Raw genomic sequence first — 15,601 nt, 5'->3', positions numbered from 1 at the left:
TTTTTTTCTTTACATTTTTTTACATTTACATTTTTCAAAGAGTTTTCTTTTAGCTAAAATCATACAATTTGAGTTGCTGCTCAGAATAATCCCAGAAACCAACTCTTATCTTTCTTCCAGGAGTTCCTGCAGCAGATTAAGGAGAAACAATCTGAGGTAACACGTCTGCATGAAGCCATCGGCAGGTTGATGGACGGACAGGTCTCTCCTGCCCTGGAGGAGATAAGGAGACTGAAGAAAAGCTGGATGGACCTGGGCCAGCGGGCTGAAGAGCTGGAAGCCCTGCGGGGGGAGGACATGCAGCGAAGTGGAGAGTACCAGGAGAGTGTTGTTGCTGTAGAGGAACTTTTCCATCAAGTATCCAGGGAATGGGACTACCTTGCTAGGTATCAGACTTTTTTGTTTTTATCAAGGCTGTAATGTCATTGTCTGCATGGCATCCACTTATGTATATACAGAAATAGCTATATATATGAATACACAACATAGTTTTATTAGTCTTTCTACCGAAATAGAGACAAAAGTTTACATTTTTATTACTATATCCCTGATGTCCCTTAACTCATGTATATATGTTACTAGGGCTGACACAGAGAGTACAAGTGAGCATCTAGAAGCACTCAGGAAGCTCGCCAGTGACCTAGAGGAGCAAAGAGAAACTCTGGAAGACTTGAGGGACCAGAGACAAGCTATCCTGCCTCGACTTAGCCTGCTAGACAAGGAGCTGGTCAAACAACAGGTGAGGACATTATTTTTTTCTATAACTGTATGTGTCCAGCAATATGCTAATATGATCACACGGTCGAAGTAATATTGACACATTTTCTGGAAATATTGTATTTCATCAGGTGGGTCATCTGGAGCAGCGCTGGGCACAGCTGGAATCGCTGATTCAGCAGAAGATCCAGGACTCTGCGCAGATGCTAGAGGATCTTGCCCGAGTGGAAAATCAGCTGAGAGATGCCAGAGAGTGGGTGGAGGAGCAGCGGCCTGCCCTCACCTCTGCCCTGAAAACCAGCCCACCCCCCGATCTGGCCCAGAGTTTCCTGTTTGACCACCTGAGCGTATGTGTAGAGCTGGAGGCCCGTCAGCAGCTGCTCGGTCAGGCAGTGAAGGAAGCTCAAGCTGTGGCTTCCAGGCTGGGACTGAGTGAAAAGAGACGCCTGCAGGAGCTCGTTGAACAAGCCCAGACTGAAGTGGAGGCTCTCGGGGCTCGGGTTGCCCAAAGGAGGAAGTACCTTAGTAAGGTAACAGCTGGACTTATGATTTAGATTGAAAATAACATTTTAATTATGCCTTAAAGGGGCTAATTTTATCCTGAGCTATTAGTCTGGTGAAAGAAAAAAAAACCCCAAAGAAAAACCAGGTAGTCCAAGAAATAAATTCTGCTTATCCTGCCAAAGTTCATTTGTAAATAAATTGTGATGTTTCTGTCTTCCTCTCAGGCCTTCACAGAGAGGACACAGTTCCTTCAAGGCCTGGGGAGAGCATTGTCTTGGATACAGCAACAGGAGAGGAAGGCCTTGATAGATGACCACATAGCACTTCTTCCTGAGGACCTGGCAAAGCAGGTTGCTGGATGTCGAGGTGTTCAGAGCAGCTTACGAGCTTATCAGAGGGAGCTGGCATCTCTCTGGGTACAAGGCCGCGATCTGGAGAGAGATGCCACTGACAAAGAGAGAGCAGAAACGCTGGCAAGACTTGAGGAGCTACAGTCTGCTTTTGAAACTGCTCTCCAGAGGACTACCCAGCGTCTTGCAGCCTTAGAGAAAGCCTTGACCTCCAGGAAGTACTTCCAGGTTGACCTAGACAAGACTTGTCAGTGGCTGAGACAAGCAGATGACATAACATTTCCGGAAATCAATTTAAGCCCTGCTGATGATAGCTCGGATTTGCAGTCACAGCTTTCCAATTATCAAAATGTCCTAGAACAAGCTTCCGAGTATGAGAACCTCCTTCTTATTGTCCAAAGAATAGGTCAGGAGATCCTCCCTACTCTGAATGAGATCGACCATTGCTACCTGGATGAGCGGCTCAATGCCCTGCCACAGCAGTACAATGCCATCCTAGCTCTAGCCAAAGAGAAGAAAGACAGGGTCCAACAGATTATCCTAGAACGGAAAGAGTTCTGCACTTTCTTTGATATTACTCGTAATGCACTGGAGGAGCTTCAGGAGCAGTTTGACAATCTGGAGAAGCAGACTATCAGTATTGAAGAGGAGGAAGTTGTTAGTTTAGTTAATGAATACAGAAATATAAATGAAAGTTTAGTCCATATTAGCCCTGCTGTTAGAGAACTGCACGGGAAAAATGAGGGTTTCCTCAGTAAAGGTCAGCACTACAGAGCTGAGGAGACACAGCAGCTTGTGAGTCTCCACAACACACTGAAAAGGAGAATTGATCAGAAGATCAAACACTTACATGATTGCTTGGAAATACTATCTAAACACAAAGTAGTTTTTTCCAAGTTAGACTCAGAGTTACAGTCTGCTAAAGAGGAGCTGGTGAAATTGAAATCAGACAAAGAAGTAAGTGCCATAGATAAAATCTCAAGTCTTTATTTACTGCTGGAAAATCTGGATGGAGTGAACTCTCAGGCTGAAGAATGCAACCAACAGATGGAAAACCTTTGTCTTACGACTGATGCTGCTGCCTTTCAGGAAACTAGACTGCAGCTCCAGTCGCTGCAGTCTTTACGATGTGACGCTAAGCGTTTCGTTGAAGAAAATGAAACGACAGTCGCAAAAAATGAAGACTTCATAAGAGCAGTTGAGAAAGTGTTCGAGTGGTTGAGGACGGTTAAAGACAAAATGAAGGATCCTTTGACCTTTTCAGAGGTCAAAATTGAGAGGATGCACGAGGAAGTGCGGAAACTGAAAATCAAGGAGGAAGAAGTGAAAAGTAGTCTGAGGGTCGTTGATGTCTTGGGTGCACGAGAAAAGCAAAAGTACAAAAGCAGGAAAGCAACCGTTCCTTCCCATGTAGAAGAGAAACTGCGGGAGCTGGGAAGGCTGGGAGATGAAGTCCAACAAGGAATTTGTGCAAAACAAGTATGTAATTATGTTTGTTGATTGCTTTAATTCACCTTATAGCTATTTTCTGATAGTATTGTGACGTTGCACTAAATGTAATTGATATACATTTGGAAATGACTGCCTCAGTCATTGTCCACAGTATTCCTGAGCCATCATTCATGGTTTAAAATTCTAAATGTTACTTTCAGTGTCATGTCCTCCCTCACTGTTAATATTAATCAACTTGGGGAGGTTAAAACATTTCAAATATATCCTTAGCATCTTCTTCTATAAAAACAAGACTACTGGTAAGTTTAAAAACAGGACATTTTTACACATTAACAGCAAAAATGTGGTTTAATGTTTAAACAGTGCCCTTCTCTATCAACTCATTTACATAGATAAAATCTTGTGGGAGGCCAGAAAAAGAAGTTAATTAAATCACCTTTTGCATATTCTAGCTGGCTGTGGATCAAGCGCTTTCCTTGGTCCAGAGGTACCACTTATCTCTGCAGTCCATGCAGAAATGGCTAGACTCCGCTGCGGCTTTGCTTCAGAGGGCCACCACAGGGGTGGAGCTCGAAAACCAAGCAGACTGTGCACAGGATCTGGAAGAAATTTTAGCTAAGGAAAAAAACTTCAAAGCTGGTTTACAGGAGTTTAGGACTTTGGATCCCTTGCTGGTGGATTTTCTGGAGGCAGGAGTGATGAGTGGGCTCAGAGAAAAAGTAAACACAATGCAGCTAAGAAGCACCGAAGTCAAACAGCAAGTGGATACTTACAGAGAAGTGTTGGAGAGGTGTGTGCTATATCAAGTATACATATACAGTTTATATTTATTCCATATACCTAAAATGATGTTGTGCATAGTTTCTTTATTATGTCACCCATCATTGATGTTCAATCTGAATGTTTCTTAGATGTGCAGCTCTGTGGAGCTCCTTCCAACGTGAGAAAGAGACCGTGGTTGAGCAAATGAATGATTCAGAGGGCAGGATGGCCATGTTCACTACAGCTAAAGCTGTAAGCGCCCACCAAGCAGAAGACAAGCGTCAAAGATACAAGGTGGGTCACTGTGTCAGAGAAAAAGAGATTCTGTATTAGAAATTACAGAAATGATCTAGCCTTTCCCAGGGGTTGTATCTCTTAGTTTTGCATGATATGTTTGAGGCGAACATATTTATTAAACAGCTTTGTGTCGTATCTCTTATAACCTTTTGGTTCTAGTCACTGGTGGCGCATGTTGACCTGCTGGAAATGCCTCTGAATGCTTTGAAAGAAAGAGCAGCAGAGCTGGAGCAATTAATCTCTGAATCCAGCAAAGCTATCACCAGTCACGTTGTGTCGTCGCTATGGCAACGGTGGACCCGTCTCCGCAGTGTGGCCCGAGCCCAGGAGAGGGCACTGGAGGACACTGCTAGAGAGTGGAGGAACTTCAATGAGAAAGTAAGAGACAGTTTACCCGTGGGTTTTTGTGCATGTTATTGGTGTGGTGGTCCTCACGTATTGGCCTGCTTTCTGGGGAATAAAGAGCAGGTCCCCACACTGTAAATCGCTGAAGTAAACCTTTAGGGAAAAGGTTTACTTTAAGGTCCCAAATCATGAAAATGTGTTTTTATTAGCTTGAAGATGTAAAAAGTATAAATTTCCTTGTCACTGTAATTTTTCTAGCACTCTCCACAACTAGACCGCCTTCTAGTTTTATAAACCACTGAAAACTGGATGATCAATGATTATAGACATATAGCTAAAAAATGCAACACATCCTACTCTCTGACTGCTCGGTTTCTTTTAGGTGAATGTGAAAGTCCTAGTTAAGCACGCAACTCAGACTCTTTTTAAGTGTGGCTGTATCAGAACCTTGTGCACGGTCGATTTATTAGCTTTAGTGGATGATAGTTTGTACTTTGCCAGGTTGGTGAAGCAGACAGGAGTAGCAAGGAAACTAACTAGATCATATAAAAATATTATTTTCAGAGTAGGCTGTGTTTATTTTATTACTTCTTTGCTTTACTTGATATGTGACGGCCTTTGCTAAGAGAAGACTTGTTTTATTCTGCTGTCAAAGCCACCAGACTCCATTGATAAAAACACTCATACTTTGCCGAACACAGAAGAGGCTGATCTGCCTCAGCTTGATCAGTTAGGTTATTTCTGTTATTGTGTGGCTTTTATGTTGAATCACCAGAGTCCCACTCTGACGGTCCGGAAACTTGCAGAGAATATGGGACATTTTAGGTTTGGATAAAGGTTCAGGTAAGACAAGCATTAGCTATGGCTGAAGCAAAAGTCAGACCCGAGTACGTCACAAGTCTTCAGTCTGTCCCTGTGTGGTCTCTATAATCAACCCTTCACTGGCGTCCAGTTAAGTCCCTGTTTATTTTAAGAATGCTGTGGTCCACCCACTTTTTCACTTTTTGTTTTGATGTTTTAGTGTTTTGTTTTATTTATAAAGGTGCTTTGTAAATAAAATATGACTTTACTTACTAACCTTACTTCTGCAAAAATGCGTCTGCAAATTTGGGTCAAACACAGTAACCGCTGAACACCAGTTGGTGTGCAGTGATGTAACTCCAGGCTTTAGGCCAGTTGTTTCCTTCTGCCAAAACACTGTGTCATGGAGTGTTTTCCCGCCTTTTGACCTAATTTGTGTTTGAACGCTCTCTGTTTCCCATAAATACCCACAAGACACTCTTCCTAAAAAAGGAAATGAAGTCATATTGTAAGTAACTGTCACTTCCTCATATGTGGCACATTCCTGCTGTCCACTGTTTTTCTGTGGCCCCTTTGTTCAACTGGGCATGATGTCATCCTCTTTGTCCACTGATTCCTTTGACTATCACAAAGTCTTGTCGCACATAAAGTAGACTGGCAGCAATCACAAGTGAAAACAGACAAAAATGTTAGTAATTATGTCTCCCAGCCCCTTTATTAAACCCACAAGCTCTACATGAAGCTGAATGTGGAGAATAATTCTGTAAATAAACATCTGTCCCTCAGATGGAGAAGGTACGATCGGTGTCCATAGACCTCCACGGTCGTGTCCCAGACAGCACGGTTGAGAAAGCAGCCACCAGGGCGGCGCTTCAGAGTCTCCTGGAGTACCACGACTCCTTCAGTCTGGAAGTGGAGAGGGAGCAGTCCATACTGGCTCTGCTGGGGCAACAAAGTTGCAGTCTCAGGGGAGAGGATGACAAGGTGGAAGTGATGGAGAAAAGCACTGAGAACGGACACAAGGAGACGCCGTGCTCACAGGAGATCCAGAGCATGCAGGAGCAGTATGACAGGTGAGATGAGTGCTGCTGGGGCTGCTGACAACCACTTTATACTCATAATGATTATTGCTTTAATTGTTCAACTTAGGTAGGTGGATATTTAAGTTGTTTTACAGCCTCCTAGTACAAGGATAATGGGGCTACTTTTCAGTTTATCTTCATTTTTAAAAAGAGTTTCTGCTTTTTACCACTTAAATTTGTTTATAGTAAATGTAATAAATATCCCATTCAGACCGAAATGTGTTTGTTTATTTTGATCTTTTTCTTCCTTGTCTTGTCAGCCTTGTGTTGCAGGTGCGGGCTAGCAGGACTCAGGTGCATCAGGAATTGAGGGAGAGAGAGGAGGTTGAGAAAGAGCTAGGCTTAGTCAAAGGCTGGATCCAAGACACCCGGGGTTTATTGCTGAGTCCCACTGCAGACCTGGATTCACTGCTGCAAGAGCTAGAGGTAAAGGACTTACTAGTCTCACACATAAAGCAAACATAGTCTGACTTCAGTGGTGTTTTTTTGCTTGTTTAGACAGAAATACAATGTATTAACATAATTAACAGATGTGATTATGTTTGAATGTGTGAGAGTAAAGCTATGGATTTACTTGTTTATCTATGTTCCTACCCTCACCTGTGGCAGCAAGCTGTTAGTAGTCATCAAAACAATGAGATAGTACATGGAAGTGGTAAAAATGAATGTCCTCTGAAGGGTCTCTGGGCTCTTCCTTAAAGTAAGAACAGTGGTCATTTGGAAGGGGCTCACAGTAGAGTCACTACTCTCCCAATTGAAAGGAGCCTGTTGAGGTGGTTCAGACATCTGATTAGGATTCCTCCTGGGCATATCCTACTAGAAGGAGGCCTCAAGGCAGACCCATGACAAGTTAGAAAGGTTATTCCTCTCGGCTGGCTTGAGGATGCCTTGGTGTCCTGCGGGGGAGCTGGAAGAGCTTAGTCTGCTACCTTGTGACCAAGAGCCAGATAAGTGGTGAAAAATAGATAGATAGATTAATGGAAAAATGATAAAAAGGGATTTGTAGTCATTCATGTAATAATTACAAATTTAAAAAAACACCCAAACAATTTCTAAAGTGAAATCACCAATAATGAAATGTTGCTATTGGTGGATCACTGCTTTGTCTCCATGAAGTTAGTTTAACTCCCTGACAAAGATTTATACACTTAAATGAGTTAGTTAAGTTAAACAAGACCAAGCTATAACGGGAGTTTAATTGTTGATTAATTGTTGATCATTCAGCTTGATTATAACCATGTATATTTCATCAAGTGCAGCTTCTCGTATGTTACATTCATGTCATACACTTTGCCTTGTAGACGGCACACGGTGAGGTGATCAGCAGACGTCAGAGTGTGGAGCGGATGACAGAGCTGCAGCAATCAAAGTACCAGGACCTCCAAGCTGGCCTGCCCTCTGAACTCAGCATGCAGCTAGCTGAGGTGGCGCTGGCTCTGGGATCTGCTGAGGATCAGGTAAGCTCATTTTACTTATTGTATTATTTGACTCTAATAATGATGCATGTATGAATATTATCAATGAAATATGACACTGATTTGTTTAACATTCATTTAGTCTTGTCAAGAGGTTTATGTTAGTATTTGACCTATGTCTTTTTTTAACTGTGTATTTCTAAGGTATTATGTGGTCTAATTGTTAAGGCTCTATTACACAATCACAAAAGTTCTGTGTTGGATGTTGTCTGCAACTCTTTCTTCACACATATTCTATCTGTAACTTCTCTGCCACTAACAAAAAGCCAAAAAGGGATGTTAAACAAACATTGCGTGTGTTTCTGATATCCACTTCAGGTGCAGGCAAGGGAAAGGGAGGTGCAGCAGACCAGAGATGTGAAAGAGGACTTCAGCTCCCGACTGCAGGACATCGAGGCAAAGCTGAAGACCATTGCTCTAAAATTGGAAGACAAGGGTGCCGACCTGGAGGATGCCAAAGAAGACACCAAAGTAATCAAACAGACAGATTGACTAATTAGCAAGCAATTAACCCCTGTTAAATCGGCTATTCATTTTGCAGATGTTGAGGTTAATGAGTGAATTGAGTTCTGGCTTCAACAGTGACCCACTTTTGAGAGGAGTATTCCAGATGGGAGTTTGGGCCCCTTGCCTCCTGTTCTTCTTCTTGTCTCCCCAGCATGTTTCTTCCCTCACTCATTTGTAGAAAAAAAACTTTGGAGTTAAAATTCATTTAAAGGAGCAGTTTGAGCACATCCCACATGCCTCTGGTTTAGTAATTAATCACTGCTCCTCGCCAGGAAAGCCATAAAACCACAACTTGTCATTCATACGCTTTTAAAGCTGTGGGTCACAATTAAGTAGTTACTGCTTTTAGGATGAGAGTGTTACTTGAAATGTATCCTGACTGTGTTCAAAATAAACTCTAAATCTAGTTTTACCTCGCTCATGAACTCCCTTTCTTTAATCTCTGCCCTCCTTACACCTCCTTTCTCCTCCGTTTTTTTTCACCCCCTCCTCTCCTCCCCTCTCCAGGCTCTTTCTGAGGAGTGTGAATCCTGCGGTTGCTCTCTGGCAGAGTTGGGAGTGGCTGTGCAGGAGTTTGGGGAGCAGAACCCTCTCCTGTGTAAGCAGCTGGGTGATGCTGTAGCCAAACTGACAGAGGTGCAGCACCACACCTCGCAGCAGGTCCAGGATAGAGCCAACAGACTGAAGAAGGTGGGGGGGACAGTCAGTTCAGTGTGCCATCCAAATGATTTGTTTCATATAATTCTCTTAAATATTATTATATTAAATGTAGTTTTTGTATTATTTGCTCTGACTTTGTGGTCTTCTGTTGAGCAGGCAGAAAGACAGGTGGAGGAATATAAGGGCATGAAGGCATTCATTTTGAGCTGGACAAAGAAAGCTGAGGCTCTGGTCACCGGTAATATCATTTGGAGCTCTGCGTCCCAGCTGCAGGAGCAAATTCGAGCACACCAGGTGAGCTTTAATGGTGCTGCCAGCAGGGATTGTGAATAGCTATAAGTTGTCCTAAAGCTGCTGTTGTGTAAGATGAATGGGTTCTATTAAAATCCATGTTTATTCTTCCTCCAAAATATTAATCCTGGAGCTGTGGATACCCCACAAAGTTGAAGCTAATTAGATGCACCGAGTTTTTAAAATTCCAGTGAAACGTCATGCTCTACACTATGTCGACCGGCCTTAATTAGTATAACTGCACACCCGAGAAGACTCCTCTCCTTGACTTATAATTTGTGTTCATTTGGTGGCAGGCCTTACTGCGTGAGTGTCGAGGTCTCCATGGTGACTTGGAGGCCATGGGGGAGAGGGAGGTGCAGCTGGCGGATGTGTTGCAGACAGAGGGGTGGAGCCAGCGGGTGAAACACCTCAGCAGACGCACAGAAGAGCTGCAGCAAACTGCCAAGACTCGCCTCCAGAGTCTGCAGGATGCAGCTAAGGTACATGACACTTTTAAGAAAGCATTACAGGAGTTATGCAGTACCCCCCTGCCTCAGTCTTCCTGTGATCACATCATCTCCATTGCTGCCAAAAAACTGTGTCTATTCCCATTTTATATTTCCACACACTCTGTTGCATAAGAGCATGTGCACATCCTTTCAAATTGAGTCAATTATAATTTAGCCATAACTCAACAGTGCCCCCTTATGGTCATTCACGGCAGATTACTCCATCATAATGGAAGGCACTGTTTCATTTAGCGTGTGCAGCAGTAATCTGTTACGCTAATCTGATTGCCATGCAGCTGCTTCCCAGACGACAGTCTGTTGCTGATTGTTGCTAATAACACTGTGCATTGGAAATCTGTTTACAACTCCTCTTGTGAGTTAGATTTTTTTTCTGCAGAGCACGAGTTTAATTTGTAGCGACTTGTAATTTAGTTTCTTTCCAATGATGCACATTAAGGTCAGTTAGAATTTGCAAATGAATACATTTTAAAGCGAGAGGCACCACTATCTTCATCCTTCAAACTGCACTGAGGAAAAAAAAAACATTTGCAGCATTAGATATCCACAAAGGAGCTTTGATACTTTTAAAAATCTGTTTTCATGTGGGTTTGATTACTGCTGTGTACAGAAGCTACATTCTATCTTGTATCTTTGCCCACATATACTTTCCCTTGATTTGTTATGTCTGTATCTCTCCTCAGGACATGTTGCGTCTGGAAGCGGAGGTCAAGAGCCTCCATGCTGCTGTAGATCAGATACAGGCCACACTTGCTTCCCCTGAACTTAACAAGCTCAGTCTCAGAGAGCAGTTGACACAGAGACAGGTAAACACAAACATAATACTGGCAAACAGCTTGTGTCCAGTCAGTCTGCAGATATCATTTAAATTAGCGTCCATTGATATACATCTAGCATTTCTATCTCCCGTCTTATTATCAACCTCTTTGCTTTTCAATAAGCGTCTGCTGGTGGAAATGGAGGGCTTTAAGCAGCAAGTAGCTGCTGTTCAGCAGTGTCAGAGCGCCCTCCGGCTGCCAGAGGAGGTAGTGGCCAGTCTGCCTATCTGCCGCACAGCTCAGACTCTGCAGCAAGAAGCCAGCCAACTGCAACACACCACAATCCAGCAGTGCAATATCCTGCAGGTAAAAGGCAGCCCGAGTATTATGAAGGCTGTTGATGAGCTGTTAGATATAAAGTCATAGTGACAGAGACAAGAAACAGTACATTATCAGCCTTTGAGATAAGAACCCTACTATCAAAATTATATATTTTTTCAGTTGCATTGTTTTTGTTAGTATTTTATCGCTTAAAAGTAGCACTGAAATTTCAGCTGATGAGAAGAGTTATTGCTTTGAAGAGTGGATGCTCTGAAACCTGGGCTCTGTAGTGTTTCAACAAGCCTTCTCAGGAATGTCTGTGTTTTCTTTAAGCCCCCATCAGAGGCCAACTGTAGTGAAGATTAGCCCTGAGGACGAAGCAAGTGACTTTCAGCCAATAAATCAGTCAATCCATTTGAACCAAATACATCATGTTTAACAAGAACTGAAACAGTTCATCTACCATGTGGGCACATTGTTCTGGCTCAAGGTCAAATTTGTGACAGGCTGTCTAAAACATTTTGATACACAGACCTTCTGATTAGGTCATCTACTAATCGGAAGGTTGGTTCTTCAGTCCCTGGCTGATCCAGTCCAAATATCCATGAGAAAGATACTAACCCCAAGTTGCTAGATAGATAGAAAGCATATAACTAGAAAAAGCATAGAAAAAAGTGCATGTGTGAATGAGGCAAGTTGTATAAAGTGATTTGAGTGCACAGATAAGAGTAGAAAAATGCTATATGAGAACCAGTCCATTTACCATTTACATTCACATCTATCTTTGTAATCGCAATATTCTAATCGTGGTAATTTAGCTCTCACACACCTGCATTATTTCAATATCAGCAAATGAAAAATACAGATTATTCTGTCTAATAAGAGCTTACCAACAATATAATGAGCATGCTCAGTACCAGTTACTGCGTATGGATATGAGAGTCTACGTAAAAGTTTAGAACTTGACTTCCTGCGAAGATTGGGAAGGGAAAATATAATTTCCTTCAGGGATCTATATTGTAAATACAGTTTCATTCATCTCATTTTACCTTAACGCCCTGACAGGAGGCCGTGGTGCAGTATGAGCAGTATGAACAGGAAGTGAAGAACCTCCAGAGATTAATTGAAGAAGCTCATCGGATCATTCAGGACCGGCCCGTTTCCACTAATAATATACAGGAACTTCAGGCTCAGATACACCACCACGAGGTATGAGGGTCTCCTTACTTTCTGTCATTTATCTGTTTGGTTTATTAGAACAGCAGTGTGTAGGTGATAAACATGTAACCCCCAAATCATCAACATTATCAATAAAATGCAGCTTTATGATTGTCTTATCCAAGGTTGTCAAAAATAAGGCCAGAATTGGCCCTGCAAAGATTCCCATCCGAATGGCTTTGGAAAATGTAAAGTAGAATAGAAATTTTGGCTTTTTAATATTTATATATTTCTCAGGGATTGTGTGGTTAAACTTCTGTACAGTGGTTTCACTGGCCCTCCCTACAAGATTTGCTCCTAGAACAACATTTTAGTCTTCAGCCGTAAACCAAATTGAGTGTGACTCTTAAAAAATTAGTTGATGCCTCAGACATTCAGACATTTCTATTGAGGTCAGTATTTTTAACATCAAAGAGTTAAGTGAAAGAAACAGAGAACTTGAGTCATTATGTTTCCTGTCCTATGTTTCAATGCACAGAGGCAAAAAGCAGAAGTTGTGGCACCAGTGAATGTATCATATATCTTAAATTAGCCTTAGGTAAGCCTGACTAAAATGACTCAAACTATAATTCTATCATTTCATTGCATCATTCAGTATAAGCAAAAGCTGCTTCTATAGAGCCCTGAAATTGTTGAGTAAATCTAGTGTGAGAACACAAATGTCAAAGTGGTTAGGTTGGACATGAATTGTTCTTTAATCTTCCAGCTCTTCAGTACAAATGCTTGTCTGTCTTATTACACCTGTTTGAGAATGGCACAGAGGTGTGTAGTCCAGGGAATTCACAGCATGCACATGTGCTTCCTTCTGTACCCTCCACCCAGGCAATTCCCTCAGCTAAACCAAACAGACAGGCCAGGCAGTCGACAATGCTCACATAAACACCTAGAGTCAATTTAGACCAATCCTAACATGCATGTTTTTGGACTGTGGGAGTTAGATGCAAGTCAGTCTGCACATTCAAACCCAAAACCTCCTTGCTGTCAGCCATCAAGGGACCCTGGTTAAAAATAAATGGTCAATTAATACCCCTTTCCATCATTCCCCCTAAATCCCAGTTTAAAAACATCTGATTTAATCTCCCTTTTAACATGATCAAAGCATGCATTTTCCCAAACAGCAATCCAGAGAAAATGTTGTGTGGTGCTTTTACAAGCCCAACTCACGCACATTCCTAGTTTTATCTGATGGTGCATGTAAATATAATCTGCATAGACAGATGCCAGAGTTAGATGGTTTTCACCTGAGCGATTTGAGCCTCTGCTGCAGTTTCACTTTGCTGAGTATGTTAGATCTCCCCATGCCGAGAAGGAGATTGTGAAGGGGGAGTGCAGATGCAAAGACCTGCAGAGAAACATCGTGTCTCCCCACAGGCAACATTTTTTCTTTTATTACGTTTTAATTTCTGCTGCACGGTTCAGGCAGATTTATATCTTACTCCAATGTTTGACTGCCTGGAAAATATTAACCCAGGTGTTACAGATATTTGCAGATATTTTCTCACCCCTGTAATCACCTTTTGTCGCAGCAGAGCGGCCTGGCATGCCAGCATTTTTATGTCTAAGTTAGATCTCTAAGCTCAGCGGAGAGTTGCAACTCCACTGGCCCCTTTAGTCACATGACCTGATTATCAGTGCAATGACCATCTGTGGGACAGAGGGTGAAAAGAGGGGTGGAGGAGGAACGGCAGAGATGGGCTGGCCTGCTGGCACATTAGCGTAGTTGTAATTTGACACCGTTTCTGTCACTCTTCCTCCAGACGCCCTCCCTCTCTCCTTCAGCTCCCTTTTGTTAGAAGTAATCTGCCAAGGGATTGGCTGAGAACGACAGTAGCAGGCAAGGGAGGGGGAGGGTGCAGCGCGATGAGATCACTTCCTGTTTTTCCTTGCCATTTGTGTATGTGTAGCAGAGGGAGTGTCTGAGGGATTTTGAAGTATTTCTGCTATGGTCTCTGCTTCAACCAAACATCCTGTCTTAGCTTCAGCGCTGATCTGAGTCACCCGCCTCTGTGCTGCTCCGATTGGCTCAGAGATACAGAGGAGAGAGAGAGTGAGAAAGACAGAGAGGAAAAAAGGAGAGTGAGGCGGTGCTATTCTCTTTCTACACTTACACCAAAGACAGCCAAAGAGAATGCGTCTGCTCTGCTTACTCCTCTCAGACCGGCACCACATTCAAGGCTGAACCAAGTCAGCCACCCACTTTCACAGGATCCTATTTAAACAGGAACTATTGATCTTGTGGTGTGGACTCAGCCACACTCTCCTGATCCTGGGGTTGGTGTTTTCTGTTTGCTTGGAATGTTTTGACAGGAGTTAGCCCAGAAGATCCGTGGCTACCAGGAGCAGATCGCCTCGCTCCACTCCAAGTGCAAGATGCTGACGGTGAAGGCCAAACACGCCACTATGCTGCTGACGGTCAGCGAGGTGGAGGGCTTTTCAGACGGCATGGATGAACTGAGTGACGAGGAGCTTCCCAGCGCTGTGACAGACACCACCACAGCTGACGCCAAGCAGCTTCCAGCACACCCCTCTGTAGTCATGGTGAGTGGGAAAACCTCTGGTTTTTGGGGGGGATATACAGTCATAGACCTGTAGACATTACAAGGATGTGTGTGCATGTGTGCATAAGTTGTAGCATCTCTCCCTTTCTGCACATACCACTGACTGCCAAAGTGACTCCAAGGATCCCAGTGGGGCCTTTAAGGTTTCTATGTGCTTCATTTAACAAAACTCCAGTTAGGTTAGTTACCCTTGACTTATACCACATTAATGCATGTCTGATAATATCACTTAAGATTAGATTTTTTAGATCTGCAAACCTTTTCTTCTCCACTATTAAGGTCACGGTAACAGTTATGACTGTGCAGTTCATTTACAAGATAATAATGAGCCACACAGAAGTAGCTGAACAGCAGGCCCTACCTCACGTGCAGCTGTTCAGGCCTACGTAACAGCTGGATAAGGATACAGTGCTACGCAACATGTTTTAAACTAGTGGCATGAATATTTTTAGTCACCAATTACGTTTTAATTCAAAGTTCAAGTTCAAAGGTCGTTGGGGCGGGTGTAAAACCTTGCCTTTTAAAACAGCACCACTTCTCGCTGGTACACTTGCACCCAGGTGGGTTGTTCCCTTATGAAGATGTTTCCACACCTGCTCTGTGGATTTAGGCTCTTTCTTCGTGTAATCCTGGAGTAACTGATGTTGAGCTCAGGGCCCTGTGAGGGCATTGCCATCTGTTGCTGACTCCTTCTTCTTGTAGGTGAAAATAGTTCTTTATAAATCCGGCCGTGTGTGGGAAGTTTTTGTCCCGCTACAGCAAAGAAGTAGTACTGTAAAAGGTTTTGAATAGGGTTTTTTTTTTTTTTATTAATTCTGTATGTAATTTAGGTTCCTCTGGTGTGTCACTGGTACCTTGTTTGTCACTTAATGTTAGCCTGAGCCTGTCTGTCGCCCTCATCTTAATCATTTATTTTTCATACAGTTAGCACTAGTAACCACCCCACTTCCTTTCAGTCTGTTTCTGAATCAGGTTTCTGAGCCTTCCCGGTGTA

The 15,601-nt window shown here is 42.9% G+C and overlaps 1 protein-coding gene across 5 annotated transcripts in view; it reads left to right on the top strand.

The window, feature by feature from the left end:
- syne1a (spectrin repeat containing, nuclear envelope 1a) overlaps positions 1-15,601 on the top strand; it is a 123,410-nt gene that overhangs the window by 74,424 nt on the left and 33,385 nt on the right. For all 5 annotated transcript variants that reach the window (XM_040017770.1, XM_040017773.1, XM_040017772.1 and 2 more), the window contains 18 exons: positions 121-386; positions 583-739; positions 849-1,247; positions 1,446-3,050; positions 3,476-3,813; positions 3,935-4,079; positions 4,242-4,460; positions 6,015-6,301; positions 6,571-6,736; positions 7,612-7,767; positions 8,104-8,256; positions 8,800-8,982; positions 9,109-9,246; positions 9,540-9,725; positions 10,436-10,558; positions 10,694-10,876; positions 11,897-12,040; positions 14,357-14,587. In XM_040017770.1, coding sequence (XP_039873704.1) covers positions 121-386; positions 583-739; positions 849-1,247; positions 1,446-3,050; positions 3,476-3,813; positions 3,935-4,079; positions 4,242-4,460; positions 6,015-6,301; positions 6,571-6,736; positions 7,612-7,767; positions 8,104-8,256; positions 8,800-8,982; positions 9,109-9,246; positions 9,540-9,725; positions 10,436-10,558; positions 10,694-10,876; positions 11,897-12,040; positions 14,357-14,587 — 5,079 coding nt within the window. The remainder of the gene's footprint in view (positions 1-120; positions 387-582; positions 740-848; positions 1,248-1,445; positions 3,051-3,475; positions 3,814-3,934; positions 4,080-4,241; positions 4,461-6,014; positions 6,302-6,570; positions 6,737-7,611; positions 7,768-8,103; positions 8,257-8,799; positions 8,983-9,108; positions 9,247-9,539; positions 9,726-10,435; positions 10,559-10,693; positions 10,877-11,896; positions 12,041-14,356; positions 14,588-15,601) is intronic.

This window comes from Simochromis diagramma, unplaced genomic scaffold (genome assembly GCF_900408965.1).
Source record: "Simochromis diagramma unplaced genomic scaffold, fSimDia1.1 OVJJ01000802.1, whole genome shotgun sequence".
Classification (NCBI taxonomy): Eukaryota; Metazoa; Chordata; class Actinopteri; order Cichliformes; family Cichlidae; genus Simochromis; species Simochromis diagramma.
The sequence above is the reverse complement of the archived record's forward strand: the minus strand, read 5'-3'. Positions and strand labels throughout refer to the sequence as shown.